The sequence below is a fragment of the Triturus cristatus genome, chromosome 4_1, assembly GCF_964204655.1.
Source record: "Triturus cristatus chromosome 4_1, aTriCri1.1, whole genome shotgun sequence".
NCBI classification, from domain to species: Eukaryota; Metazoa; Chordata; class Amphibia; order Caudata; family Salamandridae; genus Triturus; species Triturus cristatus.
Genome location: NC_140585.1, coordinates 326,863,298 through 326,887,846, shown reverse-complemented (window position 1 = coordinate 326,887,846; position 24,549 = coordinate 326,863,298). Strand labels below are relative to the sequence as shown.

At 43.2% G+C, this 24,549-nt stretch overlaps 1 protein-coding gene across 2 annotated transcripts in view; it reads right to left on the bottom strand.

Moving 5' to 3' along the window:
* The window catches only part of LOC146854882 (sodium- and chloride-dependent GABA transporter 1-like), a 510,325-nt gene that overhangs the window by 176,605 nt on the left and 309,171 nt on the right, over window positions 1–24,549 (bottom strand). For both annotated transcript variants that reach the window (XM_085652291.1, XM_085652290.1), the window contains one exon: window positions 13,138–13,270. In XM_085652291.1, coding sequence (XP_085508417.1) covers window positions 13,138–13,270 — 133 coding nt within the window. The remainder of the gene's footprint in view (window positions 1–13,137; window positions 13,271–24,549) is intronic.

Genomic DNA, 24,549 nt, shown 5'->3' with positions numbered 1-24,549 from the left:
AGGTCAAAGTAGTAAAATGGCTAACATAGAGAATAATCAAAGTAGATGTGCCTTCTTAAAAAGATGGTGTAGAATGTGCTGCTGCTGTACTGGATTATTAATGCTACTATGGGGTATTTTAGCTTTATTAGTTACATTTAGAGTTTCAATAGGTACATTTGGAATACATACTGAGAATGAGACAAATGTAGGAAAGAATTCGCAAAAAGTAGTTCCAACTAGAATTAGTAATACTTACATGCATAAAGATAGGTCAATTAATGATTTTTCTAGTAATGTTTTTTCAAAGTTGTTATACGAATATGTGAAAACAATGTAAGTAAGGGATTGCTACGTTTGTATGCAATTACCTGCATCCGTATCAGAGGGTGTTACTTATCACCATTTACCAGCTACGTATGGAATTTCTTGTAGTGTATTAAGTAGTGTTTTTTATTTGTTAGGGAAAATAGATTATAAGATGTCTAACAAAGATAGTATTTTTGGGCACTTGCCAATGAACAAAGAGCTGAATCCAGCTAAAGAAGCTAACATTTTTGGTGAGATTTTTATTGAGAAAGAAGAATTAACATTAGATTACATTTTTAAGAATAATTTAACTTGTAGTTTGGAAGAAGAGGAGAAAGCTTTCCTGAACATGGTGGAGGAAAGGAGATTGAGTATGCATGAAAAGGCAGGGAAATATAAAGTGAGTGAGACAATTTGGGACATTGAGATGGAAAAAGAATTGAGAAATGGAGCTAGTCCAACTTTAGCTTTAGATGCACCACAGAAGGGTAAGCTGTGCATTACAAGAGGGAAATCCCAATATGATACATATTTTGTTGGGACTAGTGAATGTCATGATACATACTTCATTGCAACAGGATGGGGTTTCAGAGGTGGAGAAGATACAATTTTTCCAGGAGTGTATTATGTTTGTGGGAACAAGGCTTATTACAAGTTGCCTGACCATTGGTATGGCACGTGTTATGTGGGCCTGGTTTTTCCAAAGATTTTTCATATAGATAGAATAGAAGATGTAGAACATATTAATTTACTAATGCGCTTCAAGAGGGAAACTTGGTTTGAAATTGTGGGTGACATTTTTGGAGCTTTAATTCCAGCAGTGGGAATTTCTTTAAATGCTAATGGGATTCGGAAACTGTCAACAGTGGTGGATCGCTTATCGACAAATACCGCTGGAGGGTTTCTTTTGGTGAATACGGAATTAATTGCCGTGCGTGCTATGTCTATGCAAAATAGACTTGCTCTTGATATTTTATTGGCTAAGGAGGGTGGAGTTTGTGGAATGCTGAAAGTTCAACATTGTTGCACTTACATTCCAGACGAAAGCAAAGACCTGAAGGTCTATATCAAAAATATTACTGATTTGCATGAAGAATTAGTACCACTTGAAGCTGAAAGTATCTGGACTAAAATAGCTAATAAGGTGATAGCTGTTAAGAGTTTTATTGCAAAAATAGGTAGTACTATTATAGGTAAGATATTGTTTCCTTTAACTTGTATAATTGTTGCTTTATTGATATTGAGATTGGTGTGTTTGTGTTGTAAAAACAGAGGAGGGAAAAAGAAGTTAATTAAAAGAAATAATGAAAAGAGGAATAAAAGGTTGAAAAGAGAACCACAAGAAATTGAATTAGAAGAATTAAGGGAGAGTGTCTACTTAGAAACAAAGAGGGATGATGAAAGAGTGTCTGGTGTGTAGTGTTGTGTAAGGAGGAAAAAGACATTTCAAATTTCTCCTAAAATGGGACTAAATTTTCACTAAATTTTTTTTTTGGGTTATTTGGTGATAAAATCTTGCTGGAGCAGGATTTTCTAAATGAAATCTATAGGGTTTTGAAGCTCTGGTTTGTCTATTTGTCATAATTTAATCTACTAATTACTAATTATTAATTATTTGTTTTGTGTAAGTGTTTTTATACTGATCAACATGTGTGTTTTAACAAGAGAGAAATACACGTGGGAATGCATATGTGTGCTAACTAATAATAATGTGCATGTTTTATTAAATAAACGTTGCTGAGTGCTGTTTATTTTTAAGCACGAAACGCTTTTGAATTAATGCTTTTTTGTGTTGCTAAAGCTAGATAATTGCATACACATAAGGGTATTAGTGGGGTTAACACTGTTCAATCACTATGCTGTGGCAACGTTGTTTTTGTCTCTTTTAATTAAGATGGTCTATTGTGGCCTATTGTGGCCTAATCAAAGATGGCTGACTTTTGAAGCCAGGTTTCGAGTGAGAATTTGTGATGGAAAAGGCCTTGCTGAATATGGACGCGAGTCATCTGTCCACAGTCCTTGCCTGGTTAAAACTTTCCGTGAGGACAGCAGCAGATCTGGGCATGTCTCCAGATGCATTGGGACAGCCTTGACAGCCTTGGAAAACAAAGGAGCTTTAAAGAAAGACTCTAAACTCTGAGCTTACCAGAGGAAATGTGTGGAAGTTGAGAAGATACATTTAATATTTGGTTCCTGTTCTGTCTTTTTATTTTTGTGACTTTTTCTGAGCGGAGATTTTTCCAAATGTAGCGATGCTACATCCTTTTCCTTCTCGCTCTGCTCAGCGGTTCAGCGGATGAAGTAATATTAAATGTTTCTTTCTTTTGTCTGAATTATTATAAATATATTTGACTAGAGAGGGTTTGTGTCATTGCGTTTTGCCACTTTGCCATTTTTCTTCCCAAACCTGCGTTGGTGAGGATCGATGCTGTGAAGACGGTGACTTGGGAGATTTCTACTGAGAGACTTGTCCTGATGACCCATTCTGACATTTAGCTAGAATAGGTAATTATGAAAAATGATTTATTCTGATTAATTTCTTCTGACTAATTTTAGATAAAGAATCATAATTTTAAATACGGTGTTGGTGATTATTTCTTGTCAATTATTGAGTACTCTATTTGATTATTGATGTATAGATTGTTTAGATTATGACAATTGCAATAGCTAGGTCTTATCGACCTCGGTGTAGATGTGGGGTTTAGGAGTTTTAGGAGTTTTCTTTCCACAGGTTCAGTGCTGGTGGAGTATTTGAGTGTATGTTAGTGAAATGGGCCCTAGTGTATGATGAGTGTATGTGCGTGTAACTGTGAAATTACTCTAACCGTGGAAGTAGGGAGATTTTGTACACCCCAATCTGCATCACTTTTCACAGAGAATCTTTCGGATGTTGGTGAGGTCTTGTTTCCCTGCTGGTTTCACCTAGAAATGACTGAGGGGCTCAGTGGTTTAGAACTCCGCCTTTATGCTTCAAGCTCCCGGCTGGTAGTGTTGTTGTGCGGTTCTTGCAGGGCCACCTTCTTTGCTGGTGTCACCTTTGGCCATCCCCTCTGGCTTTTCTTTCCCTCGGACCTAGGGTCCTGTTTTTCAGTTTTCCAGTGCCTGCTCGACTTGGTTCATGTGTGCCAGCTGATGTCTGTGGCCCTATGGCCTACGTGCACATGTTGGTTTCCTGTTCCTCTACTTAATTACCCTGCTTTTTGGCTAGTGAAGCTACATTTAAGGGTATTTGTTTCTTCTTATTTCTGCTGTGTCGGGGGTAGACCTGTGCTTGTTTCCCATCCTAAGTATAAATGACTGACATGACTAGGACTAGCATGGCTGGGGTCATTTGGACACTTGGTCTAGCAGTCTCCTGCTTGTTGGTTGTGTTTTTCTCACTCTGCTTCTGGGTGTGGAAGTTGTTCTTTCTCCTTTTTAGATTCTGAATGCCTATCAGTATCAGTATCGTTCTGTCTTGGATGCTTGTGCCCTATGGGTGTGATCCATTCAACTGATGTATCATGCCATGGCTTACCTTCCTGAGACCGTACTACACATTATCACTGTTTGCACCGGGCGCACCTTTCAAAAGGTGCGCCTGGCGCAAACTGTGATAATGCACCCTATTATGGTATATGTACTGCCCCCATGGCAGCCACCAACTCGTGCTGCCAACAGGGCAGAGTATTCATGTGGAAACACGGATCAGCCGCTCTGTGTTTTCACAGTGCAGACGGCACCCACCTGCACTTTCAAAGGGGTTTAGAGATCCCCTTGCAGGTGGGTGCAGCCAGTGACTGGATCTGCCTGCAAGGGGATGTCTGTGGGGTTCATAGGACCCCCTTTACCCCCTGCAGAGGGCTGCTGTCAGGAGGCGCACTGACAGTGCATCCACTTTTTAAATGACGCACTGTCAGTGCGCCTCCTGAGTGCTTCTTTGACTCTGCGCCCACGTATGTAATGTGGCAAAAGAATGCCCTCATTTGCATAGGGCATGCCCCTATGCAAATGAGGGAACACCCTCTGTTGATAGCACTGACACTTTAAGTGCGTCAGCGCTATCGGTATTATAGAAGGGGACACAAAAGCGTCTGCGTCCCCTTCTATAATACCAAAGTGTCCTGGGGCGCGCAAAGTGAGCGCAAAAGCCCGTTGCGCACCAGGGGCACCATCTGTAATATGGCCCTTGGACTCACGGTGGGTATGCTGGTGTGCCTTGTCAATATTGGCTGGTTCTCCTCTCTCCAATGTGTGATGTCTGGTTAAAGCCCTTGAACCTGGTGGTCTCGTGCCATGTTCTCCTTCTGTGTGGCTTACTTTAGGGAGGTTTGTTCTTCAGGGGCAGTATTACAGAAAGTGCCCTGGGGCGCAAGGGGCGTTTGCGCCCATTTTGAGTGCCCCCCGGGCGCTTGGGTATTATAGATGGGGACGCAGACGCTTGTGTGTCCCCGTCTATAATACAAATAGCGCTGGCACACTTAAAGTGCCAGTGCTACCTTCAGAAGGTGTTCCCTCCTTTGCATAGGGGCTTGCCCTATGCAAATGGGGGAATTCCGTTGACTCTGTGCCCACGCCATATTACAGACCCGGGCGCAGAGTCAAAGAAGTCCTCAGGAGGTATACTGACAGTGCGCCATTTAAAAGGTGGTGCACTGTCAGTGCGCCACCTGAGAGCAGCCCTCTGCAGGAGGAAAAGGCGGTTCCATTGACCTCCCAGGCATACTCGTGCAGGCGAGTGCACTCACTGACTATACTCGCCTGCAAGGGGATCTTTAATCCCCTTTGAAAGTGCAGGCGGGTGCCGCCTGCACTGTGAAAACACGGAGCAGCAGCTCCCTGTTTTCACATGAATGCGCTGCCCCCAGGCCAGCGTGTGGTCGCGGCTGCTCTGGAGGCAGCGCATGCACCATAATGGGGCGCATTATCATTGTTTGCTCCTGCGCGCCTTTTAAAAGGTGCGCCGGGAGCAAACAGTGATAAAGTGTAATAGCACCCCAGATGATCTTTGACTCAGAATATGGTTGACTGGTTCTTTCTGTTCCTCCACCCAGGTTAATTCATGGGTTTTGTGGGTCAGCCTTTTCCCATGTGAAAAGGGCTCCGAGGGCTCTGATGCTCATGCACTGTTCCCTTCTCTTTTTTGCCGCCCTTGCTTATGACATATGGACTTTTCTCTCCTGTTTTGTCCCGCTGTTTTTAATGGTTTTCTACCTGCTTGACCCTGTTCGAGACTCTAACATGCCGTTGTATGTTCTCCTTCTGCATTGTAGGTTGTCAGCCCTTTGCATTTCTGTCTTCCTTGTGTGAATCTTTTCAGGGCCCTAGTGCTTCTCAACGGCTCTTGATTCTGTATAACATCAGGTCACTGAACCCCAGGACCCCCATAGTTTCCCATTACTCCAGGTATTTTAATGGAATAACCCCAAGTAAAACCCACCCCACTCATCTGGTAAGTGCCCCAGCTTCAGCTGAAGTTTAGTGCTGACATTTTCTTCCTACAAAAAAACCTTGAATCCTTTATGTGGGTATAAAATACGTGCTATTGATCTCTTTAGCAGTGCCTGAGCTGGTTGTGCTGCAGGTCAACGTGTAAAAAGTTGCGAAAGAGCAAATACTAGTGCAATTATGGGTAATTGTGCAAAATGCCAAATCAGTAATTTTGTACTGTATCTTAGCGTCAAATACGTGCTCGTGTCGCATTTTGTGGAGGAAAAAGTACAAAAAAACAAAACCACCGTGAACAACAGCCACTCATATCTGCAGTAAATATTGACCCAAAATTGTGTGTAATTATGAAAAGTGACATAATCGCCTAATTTCAGGAATTTTGCATGACAGACAGAGTGTGAAATTCCCAAATTCTGCAAGAATAATTTAAATTTCATCCACACCTAGCAAAGGGCCAAATGTACGAGCCTAGCAATTTGTGAGTCGCAAATTGCATCATTTTGCGACTCGTAATTCGTGATTCGCAAATTGGAATGTACAACAGTGTCTCAGACACTGTTTGCGATTCCTAATTGGGTCGCAAATTGCATGCCTCATTAATATTCATAAGGTAGGTGCAATTTGCGACCTCATTAGGAATGGCTAGCACTCATCGGGATGGTGGCCTGCTGGGGTCAGCAGAGCGCCATGTCTGTAAGTGCTTTTTTAAATAAAGCAGTTTTTTTTTAATGAAGCTCGTTTTCCTTACCAGAAAACAGGATGCATTTAAAAAAGAAAAATGAAATGTTTCTGTTCAATTTTTTAAGGGCAGGCAATGGTCTCTGGGACCACTGCCTGCTCTTAAAAAAATATTTTTGCATCCATTCGCAAAGGGGAAGGGGTCCTGTTTGTGAGTGGCTTACCACCTACTTGAACAGGTGGTAAACTGCAAGTGTTTTGGGGCCGCAAATGCGGTCGCGAAACAATGGTACATTCCACTGTGACTCGTTATTACGAAGGGACGCCCCTAACTAATAGCGAGTCGCAAATGCTATTTTGCGAGTCACTGACTCGTAAATAGTGTTTGTGTATGCCAGGACCCTTTTTTGTGGTCGCAAACGAGCCGATTTCCCGTTTGCGACTGCAAAAAACGGTCGTACATCTGGCCCTTAACCCTCAGCAAGCCATCTTGGTCTGTTGGGCCAGTTAAGCATTTGGCAGATATAAAAGTACTGTGGCAAAGAAAAGAATACCATATGATTTCCCACCAGCAAGAATCTGCATAAATGGAATAAGCAGGCACTGGTGCTTAGAGGTAGTTATTACATGTGGGCGTCTTATAGATTAAAAAACACCGTTGATTATGTTCAATAACCTGTGTATGATTGTGTGACTATGAAATTAGTTTCTCGCTCGCCTCCTTTTACGCTTGGTACTGTCGTACGAATTGTAATGGAGAAAGCTGCATGAATATTAATACTATTAAAGGAGACCCTTAGGTCACGAAAAAATGGTTATTTCTTTGGGATTTAGCCTCTCTTGCCACAGTTCACCACCCCCATGCAATATTCTTAATATACCCACATCTGCCGCTGCAGCAAACAGGCCATTAATTCATTATGTTACTAGTAATAGCCTGTCATTACTCATTAGGCAGCGCAGTACTCTGCACTCGATGTCAGGACCAGTAATGTGCACTTATCCAACACTTGACAATCCCACTGACGGGGGGAGTCAGCGCGCGGATTGGCTGGCCGCGGTCTCTGAGGATTGCCTGTTTCTGCAGGTCAGTCAAGCCCTGGGTGCTACTTGAGCCGAATGCAAATTCAACCCTTGACTCTTGTGACTCACTCCTTGCTCGTGGGTGAAGGGATTTTGGATTTGCTCTATGCTTCTTGTTAGTTCAGGTTTCCATGCACTATTTGTTCGTTCGTGATTGGCTGCAGTGCCATATGAACAATGTTACACTGTCTACGAATTATATACAAAAGTCTTTGCTGGTATTCTACATCATTGCAATTGGCCACACAAGGCATGGAAGATCGGTTCTTATTTACAGATGCAATACCATATGCTTTTTTATTTAACGGAGGCTTTGGACAGAGTCTCCATCTTCAGGGTCCTGACCTCTTATCCCTACCCTCTTACACATACCATCAACCACCCAGGCCTCACCCTGGCAGCCACAGGTGGCAAGTATCAGGCCTGGCTGAAGGCTATCGCAGGAAGGTGAGGGATGTTTCTGAGGGCCCAGTGTCATTTAAGTCTCGCTAAGGGTCCTATAGAGAAGAGAGACGGCGATATTACCATATCAGACAGGGTGAGACATACGCTACTGTCAGACCCCCACGCCGGCAGACCCCTCACCCCATTCGAGAAGTGGCGGATTGCCAAGAAGGATGACAAGTGAATGAACTCGATATACTCCAATGTCTCAATCAGATATTATATTCCCCGTAAATTCAATCCCATCCCAGAGACTTTGGAATATTGCGTCAGAACAAACACTCTCAAGCCATGAGTGGACGGACATCTTCTACGGAGCCGCACTTCGGCATTTAGTGCAGCAGGTAAAGAGGTCATTTTTAAAATGTTACTCATTAATGGTACGACACTCCTGCTCGAATGGCAGGGAAGAAGGTCTGTGCCTCAGGAGAAGGCTGGCAACGGTGGATGCTCCGGTACCTGCATCATCTCCTAGGAGAGTCCGCAAACTCAAGAGACGCTGAGAAACTAACTTAAACCTTTAAGACGGGCATTAAAAGCTTTCCCAGCTACATCCTTCACCTTGGATCCTCCCAGCAAACAAACCGGTCTGCTGCGTGCAAGCAGAGGCAAGGGGATCGCCCCTGCCCTCTGCGCTGCCTGTCGCGTCATCCCTGCTAGATGGAGGACAGGCAGAAGTTCAGACCGCACTGACTGGTTACATAAAGACTGGGGGGCAGATCTATGTTGGAGTTGCGCCACTTTTACGCCGCCGTTGCGTCACTTTTGTGACGCAGCGGCGGCATAAACCCTGTGCCACGTTTTGCCCTATATACATCGTGACGCATCTATGGAGATGCGTCACGGTGTAAAGCCCTGCGCCACATGAAACCTGCGTCAAGTTTCATGTGGGCGTTTCCACGCAGGGGGGGCGTTCCGTCACAGGAACGCCCCTGAAAAGTGACTCAGTGAAATCTATAAGATTTCACTAAGTCACTTTCCCAACGCTGATGCGTCAAAACCCTGCGCCTGCTTGAAGCAGGCGTAAGGCTTGACGCACCATGTTAGGTATGGGGTAGGCTGGAACAGTGCTGAAGTTGTGTCGCGCTTGCGACACAACTTCAGCACTGCGCCAACCTTACGCCGGCAGATACGTCACGCATCTGCTTGTCCTTGCGCCACGATGCACTGCATTGTAAATGCGGCGCATCTGCGGTGGCGCAAGGGCAAACTTGCGTGACGCATCGTCCCTGGCGCATCCATGCTGATTTGCAGGGATGCGCCAGGGAACATAAATCTGCCCCTTGGTACATAAAATGTGACACCTCCTAGGCATGGAAAAAATAAAAGCAACACTGGAAAGCAATAAAATGTGTTTGGCAAGATGCGCCGTCTAGTATAGCATACCTGCCTTAATAATCTAAAGAACTCTCCTACCCCACTTAACTCTAGCCCTGGAGACTCATTTCAACATTAATCTCCTGTCTTCACCTTATCAGGAACGCACACAGCAGGCCCAGGGACACACCTGAAGAAACCCAGCCCATGCGGATGCTAATATGTTCCTTTTGTCTACACCCTTTGGTGGAGGATTTTTGTATTACTTTGCTTTATCCCCTGTTCTCCTGTATCCCTCCCAATCTCCCTCTCCCGCCGACTCTCCTCCCCACCCACAGACCCTTCTATCCATCCCTACCGTCCAGTGAATGAATGTGGGTGGATGTGTTACAACCATTAGCAATAAACAGATTTGACCAATAAAATCCACTTTTTTAAATACTTACAACTCAAAACCTTTTTGGGGCTACCTACATGAGCGAAATTTCCAATGGTATATAAAATGGTTAAACACTTTTATTCAGACATTTCCTTTAACTTCTTTCCCATGGGCGATTCACCATTCACCTTGGAATGTCGAACATTAGCTCTGTGAGTTGTTAAATTTCCTGCACATTTGTGCAGGGGATCAAAAATTATAAGTAAACAAAAAAAAATGCATTTCAATGAAAATGGGTCTGAACCATAACGAGTCCCACTAGTGTAAATGCAGGATTTTAAATATGGAACCTCACTGCTGTGACGTGGCAACAGTGGTTAACATAAGCTGTTTCCCACTGTTGCTACGTCCTAAAGGAGTTGCAGGCTCCTCCAGCGGGGATGTCTGAGAGCCTGTCGGAGCTCGCTGGCAGAGCAGAAAACACATCAGAAGGGCTGGGGAGAGGAGAGTGGCAAGCAAGGCACAGAGGGTGGCAGGGATGGGTGGCAGGACGCCAGGTGGCTTTGTTTGACACAGGGAGGAGAGGCCATTTTAAATACAGCTCCCTCAATACTCCTCTGTCCCTGCATAGACCTTGAGTAAAGGCAGCTGATTTGAGTGGACCATACATAATGTAAAATCATAGATGGAAAATAGTGAGTCTGAGTGGCACCAAAGACGCCTTGGGCTTCGCTCTCATTCATTTGATGCCCCTCATCACCCCTTGGTGAACAACATCTCCGTTCACTGTTATCCCTCTCTAATTTTATATATCCACGACAACGGCAACGGCAAAACAGCAACTAGTATAAAATATTGTTAACTCATTGAAAAGTTTCGATTATTCGAAAGAAATACAGACATTTTCTAACTGGTTTTATTTTGAAATAAGTTGAAAAAACGTGGGTCTTTTTTAGATTGATGTTTTGTGCATGTTGATAGCAAAGGACTAATAAGATGCGAAATACATAAATAAAAAAATATATAGAGGGGAATAGTAAACTAAACTGGGCACGTCCAACATGGGCCCTGGAGGGCCACATGCATGCCACACTTTTATAATTAAAAACAACAAGATGATGCTGGAATGCTTGCATTGATCTCAGCCACTGGCAAACGTTTGGTCCTCATTCCAATACATCATGTTTCAGCCACCACGCCACCTCAGTTTGGACCCCGCCACATGCTAACCGGTCTTGACCCTGTTCCTCATGGGAACAGTGCAGCCCCAACTGCCAGGCCAGGTCCTCCCTGAATCGGAACCCAAGCAACCCAGGACAGATTTTGGCCTTGTCATGGGCTCTTCAGCTGGATATAGCCTGGTTCCAGTGGCTGAGATTACTTCAAGCATTCCATCCGTCACTTTTTTGTATACTTTAGTGTGCCACCCTGAGTGCGATGGAACCGAGCTGTACCCGGCTATTGAACCCATAACTAGGCAGAAAACAGTCCTGAGTTGTTTGTGTTGTGGTTCAGGGAGGACGTGGCTTGACAGTTTGGGATATACTGTTCGGATTGGAGCAGTGTCAAGGTTGAATTGCATAGAGCTGGGTCCAAACTGAGGCGACATGGTTTGCAAAATAACAATGAACGGGGGTGTGGCCTGAGCAGTTACCAGTGACTGAGATTCATTCACGCATTCCATCCATCACTTTTTTGTATACTTTAGTGTGTCACCCTGAGTGCGATGGATATTCCCAGATGTGGGGCCAATGCTTGCTGTGTCGCTGAAACTGAGGTGTACCCGGCTATTGAGCCCATAACTAGGCAGAAAACAGTCCTGAGTTGTTTGTGTTGTGATTCAGGGAGGACTTGGCTTGACAGTTCGGGATATACTGTTCGGATTGGAGCAGTGTCAAGGTTGAATTGCATAGAGCTGGGTCCAAACTGAGGCGACATGGTTTGCAAAATAACAATGAACGGGGGTGTGGCCTGAGCAGTTACCAGTGACTGAGATTAATTCACGCATTCCATCCATCACTTTTTTGTAAATATTTACAATCATCACAGACCATGTAAATAAATTCAAATTTTCTTAATTTGTATATTCTGAAAATCGTGCAAGAATTTGACCCTTCTGGATCTGCAGTGGACATGTGAACAAGACTAGTCACTCCTGGTAAACCTAGTGCCAATCTGAAAAAACTCATGGGCAAAAAATATTTTCAATTAACTACATTCCATTATTTAGAATTTCGAACACAGCAATGCCAAGACACCAAGGGGCATATGTATCAACATCTCCATTTGCGATTCTCAAATAGCGATTTTTTGAGAATCGCTATTTGAGAATTGCAAAACGGGATGTATCTAAAAATTCGCACAAATTTTGCGAATTCTTAAAATTCCTTAATTGCGATTAGCAAATTGCGAAATCGCAATTAAGGAATACCTTCCCATTGCCAGGAGACCCATAGCAATGAATGGGAAGTCTTTCTCAATTTGCGAATCGCTATTTGCTAATCGCAAATTGAGAATATTTTCAAAGGTGCAAGGGTGTCATGATGACACCCTGATGCACCCCTGAAATCAGCATGTGTGCGCACATGGCGCACATACATGCCCTAAGGGCATTTATGTGCGCCACATGGCACTTTGAAAAATGCCAAAAAGTGCCTTTTTCAAAGTAATCGCAAATTACCACCAACTTGAAATTGGTGGTAATTTGCAATTTCTTAAGGAGAAATCGCACAACTTGGGTGCGTGTTACATAGCATTTAAGGAATCGCAATTTGCGATTTCTTAAATGCTTACGCAAACTTGAGAAATCGCAAAATTAGCGATTCCTTAAGAATGCGCTGCTGAAATGCCTCATACATCTCATTTTGCGATTTTGTACTCGCAAACGCTGTTTTTTTGCGATTCGCAGCGTTTGCGAATACAAAATCGTTTGATTCATATGCCCCCAACTTCAGTAGAGGCCGCACCTCCTGCTATGGAGACTTCTTTTGTGGGTTATGCACATTATTTTCGAGTGAGCTGCTAATTTTGGCAGTGACCTTAGGGTTCCCTGTGTCACTTGAATGCACATGTTATCATAGGATTAAAGTATCTAATTTCTAAGTAGTTAAAACGTTCTCCTGTTCCGTGCTAACACCTTCAGCAATCATGGTAGCATTGGATTACCTATCTGCCTCATCTCCACATCACCACCATTCAATGTAGGGCAAAACTCCAAGATTACCAAGTAACTAGCTGAACTTCCCATTAACAACCCAGTGAATTCTGGGAGTTGTCCAACTAATTTAATTACATTTTCTGATTGCACAACCTAGACTACAAGAGGGAGTCCCTGATGACATGGAGACGTCTGGCAACATTAGAAAACCCACGGCGTAATGAGTCTCCAAACAGGCATATGTGTTCTAATGACATTTGCAGACTTGCAGCCAAGTCAAGTACACCCCCACGGTTACTCTTAAAACAACATCAACTCAGGCGTGACACCTGATGGCGTTGCAATCACTCTGTTCCAATACCTTTCCAGTCCATTCCACGCCTTTCCAGATGGAGAAATAGACCAGAATCCAGGCCAAGGCTAGGGTGCAGGCAAGTGGCCAGCGAATACTGCCAGGCTCTCCCAGACCATCTGTGACCTGGTGCATGTTCCTCCTGCAGAGAACACAAATGTGAGACAAGCAAGACTGGGCCCAATGCTTTCCCTCTCGACTGAAATCTTGTCCTAGAGAACCAAAGACCTACTCCAGAGCAGACGTCCATGCAGCAACATATGTGTTACACTATTATTAATTTACACAAAAGTCAGTCGGATTGAGTCACTTGTTTTGTTTTACCTTTGACCTTTGTTTTTTCAACCTTCTGTTTACTTCTATTGCAATGTTTACAGTTTCAAGAACTGAGCACAGGGACAGGGAAAGAAACATTTTTCAAAGGGCATATGCTTTTGCATTTTTAAATTGGATGTATACAGACAACATTTCCCGATCACCCATTCAGCTGGTGCCATCAGGTACTCCCAAGCACATTACACATTTTAAAGGCATCAGTCTTTGTAATGGATATATCTTCCCTTTAACTAATAGTATGCTCAGCCATTCCTGAAAACATTTGGACCATGGAGATGCACAGACACAAGGGATCTATAGCCCCCAAATCACATGCTTTAGTGAGAATATATATATTTGAATCCAGTGAAAGTCCAATCAGAAGCAAGTGAAAGTCCCTATGCCATGCAGTTGTCTAAGACACTAAAGCAAGATGCTTCCAATTCCTTCATTGATGGAAGGTGTTTGCAATCTGGCAGTCTTACCTTGTGGAAGGTTAAAATGACTTTTGATATAGCTGCGTTATTGAAATCGATGCTTTGCCGTAATAAGCATTTGTACTCAAACTAACTTAAGGTGAACTAGACCTTACAAACAATGTTTATGTGACGTTTCATTGCACTACACGAATAGACCCGTATTTTCATGTCTCATTAGAATCCGCAATAAATGTGGCCCACAGAGAAGGATGAAGACTTTCACAGACTGTCCTGGATGAAGTATACATACTTATGCTTGAACCTCGCGGTTCCGGGAGAATCGCATGGTGTGTAACCTTTTCTGCTCAATGGTTAGACAATTGCTTGCGAGAAGCTCTGTGTAGAATATTATGGGAGTCTCTGATGAGTTCAGAACCAGCGAACTCTGTTCTATGGTATTGAAGGTATGAACTCCTTTGTTTAGAACTCTGTCAAGCAGTGTGATTTCTTGATGTAGTGATGAGCTCGTTTCCGCTTGATTTAGCAGGAGAATCTATGATGTAATTCTTCCCAATCTTAAACTCTCTACTTTAGTGATCTGACCTTTACTGAGTTCTTAATTGATTCTGCACCTTAACTGAGCTTTGCACTCGATTTATTGTCTAATCGATTTTCCCTGTTTTGAATTAACTCTTGTGCGACTAAAGTCCTTAAATTAAACCTTTAAGGCTGAGACGTCCTCGTCTGTCATTCTTGTGGGATATGCGTTCTAGAGTGCTGTAATCGCCCCCTTTGACTTCCTAAGGATGACATGAGTTCAGCGGGAGCACCAAAGGTCTTCTAGGGACCACACCGCTCCTCATCGATCAGGGTGCACTTTGGGCCGAGATTGAATGGGTTTTGCAGGCCGTCACCTTGCACAGTTTGCCTCAATTATAAGTAATTACTTAGTTTTGCCAATTCTGACACTTCATTGTCCATCCTTTCTCGGACAGCTTTCAGCTCTCATACCCAGGTTATCCAGCCTGAACTTTAATTCTCTTCAAATCATCCATCCTGGATTTTTACAGAGCCCTTTTATCTGCTTGAATTACTATGACACGGAACTAGTTCTTGTTTCCTATCATGTAAAATCTTTTCTCATGGTATGGCACACTATGGGCCTCATGTAGGAAGCCAAATACCGGTCGGTAACGGCCGATTCTCGGTAATAATACCGTTACCGACCGGTATTTTGGCCATTGGTATGTAGGGGGACATATTTTGCTTTCGGAATTTACCGAATCGGTAAAATTACCGATTCGGTAATAATACCGAATCGGTAATGTTACCGAATCGGTAACTTTTCCGAATCGGTAATTTTACCGATTCGGTAAATTCCGAAAGCAAAATCGAGATGTAGGGGGAGTGTGTGTGTGTTTATGAGTCGGTATTTACCACCAACTTATAGTTGGTGGTAAATAATGAATGTATGTGTAAATGCATTGTTACGCGCGTAGCAGTGTGCAATGTGGCATACATACATGCCCTTAGGGCATGTATGTGTGCCACATGTGCACACATGGCCGAATCAGGGGTGCAACAGGGTGTCAATGTGACACCCTGCCACCCTTGTATGTGTTCCCCCCATTACCGAATCGGTATTTACCGATTCGGTAATGAGGCATACCTTCCCATCAATGGGAAGGTATGCCTCATTACCGAATCGGTAAATACCGATTCGGTAATCACCGACTAGTAACGAATCGGTAAAAATTACCGACTCATTACCTACATACGAGTTACCACTTCTTAAATACCGAGTCGGTACGGCTCGGTATTTAAGAAGTGGTAACTGGTACGCTACCTACATGAGGCCCTATCTGCGGTATTCCCCAGTTTCATTGATATCTTTCCTTCTGAAACAGGCCAGTAGTATTCTCTGTCCAGCATGCACTACCCTCTTCCAAGATGGGGGCTTCATTATCTCTGTGCCTGGCCCATGGTGCATGTTGATTGGCTCCTTCTGTACAGCACTGCCTGTATCCTACCGTCCTCCTTCCTACTCTAGGGATCTTCCCCCTGGAACTGGTACATTTCTTTACTCAGTGTAGTAACTCAACGGGTGTTTTATTTTCTCTTTTCTTGCAGAGCTGAAGCAGAGCGACATAGGTCTGCTGCCACTTCATGGCCTGCCAAGCAAAGCCACTAGCATCCAATTTCACAGAACACTGGAGCAATAGCACATGTGAGCAAGTCTATTTACAAGAGCAAATTGTCATAAACTAATAGCACATAATGATAGGTATTTGTCAGAAATCTGTGTGAGAAAGTGCTAATTTTGTTTTTCCCTCATGGTGAGATGGTGGATTGGCTTCTCACGCTCAAGTGGTACAGTTCCTTCTTAACAAGAGTATGTCTGGGACACTCATTAGATGATTCATATTGAAAATCGTGACTGGGCTTTTTTGTGTTTTAGGTGGTGTAAGGTCGCATTTGACATTATTTTGAAGTTGTGATTTCTCTATTTTGCTCGAAAAGTGCACCTGATAATATAGAATAAGTCTGAAAATGTGACATCAGTGGGCTTACATCAAGAAGCCAATTTGGCACCTCGGCGTAACTTAGGTGCTAATATGACTTGGTTTACATCTGTTAATTCACATTGTGTATTCACAAAACATTAATTGTCTTGGAATTTTGGGAGATCAACCAAGTCTTGTCTATTACAAATGTTACGCTGTCCAACACTTCCCAATTGTTTATTTTATGGACGGTAGCATCACACCCAGTGCATCACTGTCAGGTTACAGGCAAAAACACATGTATTTTAAGAAGAAAAGACAGCAGCTTTAAAGCTTCCTGCTTATTACTGCATCATTGAACACTCTCTTTGTGTAATGTAAATATATACTGACTCAACATGTTTTGGCACTCATGGTGCTTCATCAGACTTGCATGAGGGAAGTACCGCAGAGGACTCAGGGGCTGATTACATAGCAGACTACCCAGTCCACCAAACTGATTTAGAGTCCGGCTGACCACCGTGTTTCTGCTGGTGGTCCCTTTGTTGGCTTCACTGGAGGAAACCTTACGCCAAGGAGCAATTAGTCAAATGTACTTTTTTCTATTTGGTACAACAAGAAGAAGCCTAGTGGTATCAAAGGAAAACAAAGAACATTGACCCTCACGCCCTAGTGCGCATGATATCAAATACACTATATCCCCCCCCCTTTTTTAAATAAAAAGTACAAAGAACATTAACATCATATTTCCTCAATGAGTCATCAAGGCGCTCACATTGATCTTCCAGGTCTGGTGGTTGAGGCAGTTGAGAGGCACCCTGATTATGCACCAATGAAATAGGCTCAGATGTTTGATCTGGAAATTCAGGCGGACCGCCTTGCTCATGTTCTCAGGGGCTGACGAATACTGAGGTAGGTGTTTAAAGTGTGACAAGTCTCTTGTGGTGGACTTTCTGGGACGATGCGCTGTCACCATGTGTCCTTTGCGTGTTGCAACCCCCAAAGGGTCGATAGCAAATGTACTGTCTGTTTTTCGCTTCCATTTCTGTTTGACCGGTACCCAGTCCTCTTTATCAAAGACTGTTTCCTGGGCGCATAGGCACTGATCAGCATATGTTTTCATTTTGCATTTTCAAATAGTGTGTGCGACACAAACCTTATTGGAATTCATCGATCGTTCCGATGTCCATTGTGGTAGTTTGGTTCCATTGGCTCTCCCAAATTGTGGAGTGAGGAGTTGATTGATAGGCACGAGAGGCTTGACACTTGGCTTGGGTTAGATCGTTTCCTTCTATTGATGCTCATTGAATTAACCTCTTGAGGGTGCTCATATATATCATATGCAAATATTCGTCAATGACTACCGTGAGATGATGTCCATTTCCTAGAGGCCCAAAGAAATCAAATGGAACTGTCTCCTAGGCACGAGCAGGAATGTCAGGCATTGTCAGTGAATACTGTGTCACCTTGGGGGATAAACAGTTACATTGGTGGCATGCTTTCAACTCTTTCTCAACTCGTTCATCTAGGGGGCAGATCTACAAGAAACTAACGCAGCGCGGTGCCGCAAGTCATTTTGCTGTGCCGTACTACGTTAGTTTTGAAGCACAGGGATGCGACATATTTACAACAATATGTTGCATCTCTGTGCTTCCCCTGCTGCCGTGCACCGGCGCAGGCACCCTTGCACCATGGTGCAGGGATGCCTGCATCATGGGGAGATTGTTTTACAAGGGGCACTCCTTATTCAGCATAGATCTAGGGCTATCCTTTGACTACAAATGGCAACTTTTTGAAGTTCAGTCTCCCTTGCTTTACAAGCACATTGTGTAAAAGCTCAGAGTGCTGTGTTATTTGGGGCAGAGATATGGGGGATTACTGATACACGACAATTGGCTGTTGCCAAGAATTGCTTTGCAATGCAGCTTACTGGCTATCCTCTCAGTACTCCTATAATACCACTTTTTTTTTTACAATTTTGGTATCAGGAGAATTTCTACCCTGGCTGCGCTTAAACCACTGAGGTATTGGGTCTGTCTGTGGGTCACAGCTGAGCTCCATGAGTATAGGAACTCACTGAAAGAATTTGTAAAAAGACCTAATGCTCTTCGGGTACCTTGGCTCAAATTTATTTGTAACTGGTTTCAGAAAATTGGTTTACAAAGAAAATGGGATGAACCCACCACACTCAGGAAAGCTGATGTTGATGTTTTGAAATCTTGGTACTGGGCTTTTATTCATGAACAAGTTGTTGCCTGTGGAATTAACGGGTGGCAAACCAACCAATTTCTGGAACTTACACTTTTTCCATCATTTGAGCCCTTTCTGGATAGTATCACATAAACACTGGACAAAATCTAAAAATTACGCTTCTGGTTTGGTTGTTTACCACTGACAGCTTTTACATCTGGTTGAAATACAGTATTTAATGTATGTATAACCTTTGAGGTTGATTTTGAGACCAAAGAGCATGTCTTGTTTTTGTGTCCAGAGTACTTGGGCTGCAGACAGAATTGGATACGTCCTGAAAGTCAGAGTAACCAGGTAACCTATACATCAGATCTAATTGTATTTGCAGCGAGCCGCTACATGGTGAATTTCTGGTGGAAGCGAGAATCTATACTGGTTTCATGGACCCAGAACTATCATTATGGGTATAAAGTGCATACTTCCTAGGGAAGGCTGGCTGGTTGAATTTCATATCACTCACTATTTTCATAGGAACTCGATTATAGGATTTTAAAAATATTAATTAGATCATTTAATACTGTGAGATTCCATGTAATAGAACGGCTATTAGGCTGCTAATATAATTATATTAGTAATTGTGAGGCTTTGCTTATTTTGCACATTTATTCTCTGTAATAGACTTATTAAGGAAGAATTAAGTGATTTCCAATATTGTTTTTACCTGATATCTTCGCTTTGTTGGGTCTCTGCAACGGAATAAAGTATTCTTGACTGACTGACTGAATTCAATACATCATGGTTGAGCTGCGCTGAGCATCATCACCGAGCCACGTAGGCTGTGGAACTGCTGTCGACAGGCAGCCTCTATGTAGGCATTGAAGGGCGATGTGGCAGAATGTCTCATGCAGTCGATGCAATGAATCAGTTTTCAATGAAAACAGCTGCAGAACCCACTACTGAGACCCAGAACGCGGGGGGGCACCTCAGGCAAGGGAGCAGAAGGCAGAGTCCAGCAGCACCAGCAGAATTGTAGGAAGTCTTTTGTGTCCCTGAGACTTCAGAAGAACAGGAGGCAAGCCAGCAAGCCCTTGGAGATCACTTGGAGGGAAGGCAGAGTGCTTCCAGCAGAGTCAGGGAGCAGCAGGCAGTAGGCAGCAGGACAACAAGTAGAAACGCAGTCAATTTGAGTCCTTTAAGCAGCACGGCAGTCCTTCTGACAGAGGTTCAATTCAAGATCCAGAAGTGTTTGCTTTTAGGGGGGGTCAGAGACCCTGTACTTATACCCAACCAAAGTACCTTGATATAGGGGGTGAATTCAAAGGAACTCTCTGAAGTGCACATGGATCCCTTTCAAACCCATCCTGTCTGCCAGGCTATGTGTGTGGGAGTATATCAGTGCTTTGTGTGTGGACAGGACACTACCTTTTGAAGTGTGTCAGCCCCTCCCATTCCTCCCTACCCAGGAAGACCAATATGAATGCTGATGAGTGTTCAGAATGCAGATGATCTTCACCTTCCTGTTTTTGTGACTGTCTAGAGGGAATGCTCAAAGTGTAGCTGTCACCCAACCCAGACATGAATGGGAGACAGGCTGTTAGACACAAAGTGCAGTAAGGGCAGTCAATGCCAATGAAATCTTTATTCGATCAAAATAAAAAATTGTTCATAAAAGAATAAATACATAATATATCTTAGCTTCCCATTATTACAATACAATTTAATTCCCCAATTCGTTAAAATGCACTTTTAGTCCCCAATGCATTAAAATCACAATCTAAAATCATTGGAATTCTCTCATTATTCACCCCCAGTTAAAAAGAGAAAACCTTACAATATATAAATCAATTAATATTATAAAAATCAAGATACTAATCTGACGTCCATCCCCTTTCTCTTCCTCCAGCATGCCCATAAAAAAGAAGCCATTGAAAAACAAACAAACGGGTCTGGTAAAGACTTTAAAGCATATAAAGCCACCCGACACTGTGTGAATCTAGCTTTCTTTAACAGTGGCTTTAGATAAGTTTCCCTTTCTTTTTTATAAAAAGTACAAAAAAGAATTAAATGCATTATGGATTGTTCTGATGCATTGTCACATGGGCAATTAATTAACTCATTAATACTGTAGGTTTTATCGGGATAGCCCAACATACACGGGATGAGGTTTGTTCTAAACCTTAACAGAATGTATCGATGTTGTGGCATATTAGATGCGGCTAAGTAGGAGAACCGAGCCTCAGTGACTGGGGTGTTTTCACAATATAACTAAAAAGTCTGTTTACCTTTAGCCAATTAATTCCTCTTATACTCGGCCATCTTGCATAAACTATTCGTTAGTTTCTGCTTCGTGATAACCTTGCATGTTGTCGGATCCTTACAAAGTTCTGGAAGGCCAATCTCACTTAGGGTCTGCTCCACATATCTTAACCACCTGGAATTCTTCCAATAAACCATATCTAAACAGTTCTTTATTATTAGTTAAGTAAGCGGTACAGATTCCCTCCTCCATGTAGAGTGCCATAAAAGTAATGGTGCCAAATTTATCTGTTCTACAATATGGGGGAAATCCAACTCATGTGTAATATACAATTCATAAGGGAGGGGGGGAGACCTACCACAGATTTAAAAAATATATTCTCCGTCACCTGCAGTATAGTTGGATCCGCCACCCCCCACACTCCTGCTCCATAAGTTACCGCTGCTTTTACCTGTGCCTAGTATATATTTTTGATCGTAGGTAATGGTTTTGCCCCCAGTTTTTTTGCAAAAGATTTTAAGACTGTAAGACCCCTCTCCTTGACCCTTTTTCTACCTTGCGCGAGTTTCCTCCACCATTCCTCTCCCCTGCTGGAATCCATATTGGGCTTGAATTAAGATGTTATTTTCCCCTGCCCAGGCTTCTAGCCTTGACAATAGGAGTCGACCCATTAGCTTAGATGTTGTGTCCAGCAGGGAGATTGGTCTGTAGTTATTCTGATCAGACCTGTCTCCTTTTTTATAGATAGGGACGATCACCCCCGAAGACCAAGATAAACAAGATAAAGGGGGGCCGACCCGGGTAATACTATTCATGGCGTTGGTCTAAAGTGGTGACCATAGATCTACATTTTCAACGGAATATGTCTATGGGCACGCCGTCAGGCCCAGGTGCTTTGGCCAGACTACATGCTTCCAGCCCTCTCCTTACCTCGCTATAAGAAAAGGTGAGGGTTTGGGTTTCAGTATCTATTGGAGGTGGATAATCGATGACGTAGGCGTCTGGGTCGGCCACATTTTTTTCGAAATGTGCGACCCACGCGTCCTCTCCAACGTCTATATCTAGCGATGGGTCTGTTGGAGTTTTAATAAGGGACATTTATCAATCTCCAAAACTCCCCGCTATTCCCTGATTGGGCGGCTTTATCTAAATCGTCCCATAGTTCTTCCCTGATCTCCTTTTCCCTATTTTTCCTGGCCACTTTATATGAGGCACGGAGAATCTTTATTAGCGCAGGGTTTCTGGGTTTAACTCTTAGCTCGTTGAGGAGACCTGCCCTTGCCTTTGTACAGGATGAGTCAAACCATCCTGTCTTTACCTCTGTCCCGGTAGGATTTCCACCAATTGTTAACCCTGATTTAATATCTCCTAGGATTCCACAGAAAGCATGAACCACATCAACTGGTGCGGCTTCCAGATTCAAACACACTGTGATTTTATCCTATGATTTTGATACCAGATCCGGGATAAACCGAGTTTTATCTGTCTTTCCCCATTTTAACTGTATCCCATTTCTTCTTGCTACTCTTGGGACACCAACATTTATACTGTAATGTCTCATTGGTAAGATTTTCTTAATTTCTACTGAGACTAAGGCATGGTCACTAAAAATATTAAATACGTGACTAAGCTTACAGACCCTTCTGGTGAGTGTGGGGTTAACAGAATATAATCTAGGGTTGTTTCCACTCCATTTCACCTAAATGTTTTCGCTAGACTATCAGACCCATGTGCAATTTCGCAGGCCAGTAGAGAGAAAAGTCCACTTTTTAAAAATGGCATTTCTGAAACAATAATGTGAAATTCAACTTCACCAGTAAGGAGAATTCATCATTACCATTCCAAACATATGAAACATGAAATAGCTACTCCTCTATGATTAGAAATGACAGATTAAAAGTGTATTAATGAATTCCCAATGCTGGCCTACCAGAGGGGTAGGCCTCACAGTAGTGAAACACAAAATAGTCTATTTGTCACTACCCAGACCTGCAAAACATACAGGTACATGTCTTACCTTTTACTTACATGGCACACGCCTTAGAGTTACTTACGGCCTACCTTAGGGGTGACAAGTAGTTTTAGCTGCCAAGTCAAAGCTGCAGTAAAGTGCACACACAGGCATTTCAGTGGCTGGCCTGAGACAGGTTTGAAAGGCTACTTAGGTGAGTGGCACAATTAATGCTGCAGGCCCACTAGTAGCATTTGAAGTACAGGCCCTGGGTAAACGATATACCACTTTACTAGAGACACAGTAAATCAAATATGCCAAAGAGGTATAAACCAAATATACCATGTTTAGAGGGGAGCACATGCACACCAGCACTAGTCAGCAGTGGTAAAGTGCCCAGAGTCCAAAAGCCAACAAAAAGAAGGTCAGAAAAAGAGGAGAGGGAAGGCAAAAAAGTTTGGGGTGACCTTCCATGGAGGGTCATTTTCCTACAGTCCTGAAATATCTCTGCAGCAGAAGACACTCCAAAACTCAGTCTTTTGAACCTGAACAAACCAACATGAGTCTAAAAGTAGTAATATACCTACAGTTCTCTTCCAGCTTGAGTTGATGGTATCCTTTTTTCAGGTCAAGATAGGAGAAGACTTTGGCTCCGTTCAGTTGCATGATCATGTCCGCTATGTGGGGACCAGGATGCCTTTTTCTCTCAATTGCTTTGTTGGCCTGGCGCATGTCAGCACAAATGCACACTGCACCTCAACTGTCCTTTTTTGGCACCAGAACTATGGGCGAGACCCATGGTGTAGAACCGGTCGAGCATTCAATGATATCAAGCTTTAACAGTGTTTCTAGCTCTTTCTCATCTTCTTGCAAGTGAAAAGTGACAGTGCGTTGCCGTTGGGCAACAGGGAAGATGCCCTCATTAATATGAAGTTGCATTTTCATTTTCTTGAGTTTTCCTAGGCCATGAAACAATGACAGAAACTGACTCACAACTTCAGAATGAACACGAAGATTGTACTTGAGAGATATCAGTCCTATGTCAGCAGCAGTGGCAAGGCTAAGTAGGCATGCACTAGATGACGTTCCTTAAAGGGCAATAATTTGCACTTGTACTGTCTTTGTTTTATGTCGCATGGTTGCTGAAAATGACCCTTGACTCTGTAACTGTTAAGAAGAGAGAGGTGTGGCACAGCGTTCAGAGCGGCTGACTCCGGAACGTGGGAATCACAGTTAGATCCTCGTAAGCAGCAGCTCAGCTCAGCATCATGTGACTCTGGGCAATAGCTGACTTAATCTCCCCAATGGCCCCCATCACCTTGAACCCTTAGGGTGTGATATGTTCGCTCTTAACAAATATGGCTTATTATTTAGAAGCAGCCCACATGTATACCTTTGTGTTGGACAGGGTGAGGCTTGGCACAGGAGATAAGCTGTTGAAAGTTTCTACTGGCATGATATTAGTCGACACGCCTATCTATAATGAAGGTTATGGGGCAACAGTTCACCTTTAATGTAATTTTGGGACAGTGTCCAAATTAATTTTGCTGCTTTGTTTGAGGATTCCTTTTTAACTTGTGATCTTTTTTGCAAGCAGCTAATCCTACATGTGCATGTTGTTCCTTAGTTGATATCATCAACGCACATCTGTCTTCTTCGCTAGCAATGATGTTGCAGAGCATTTATATGATGAACTTGACGACAATCAATTTTGCTTACTTTCTTCTTGTAACTGATGTTTCTGTGGACATGGCTGGAATGCTTCTGGAACCTTCTGGCATCCAT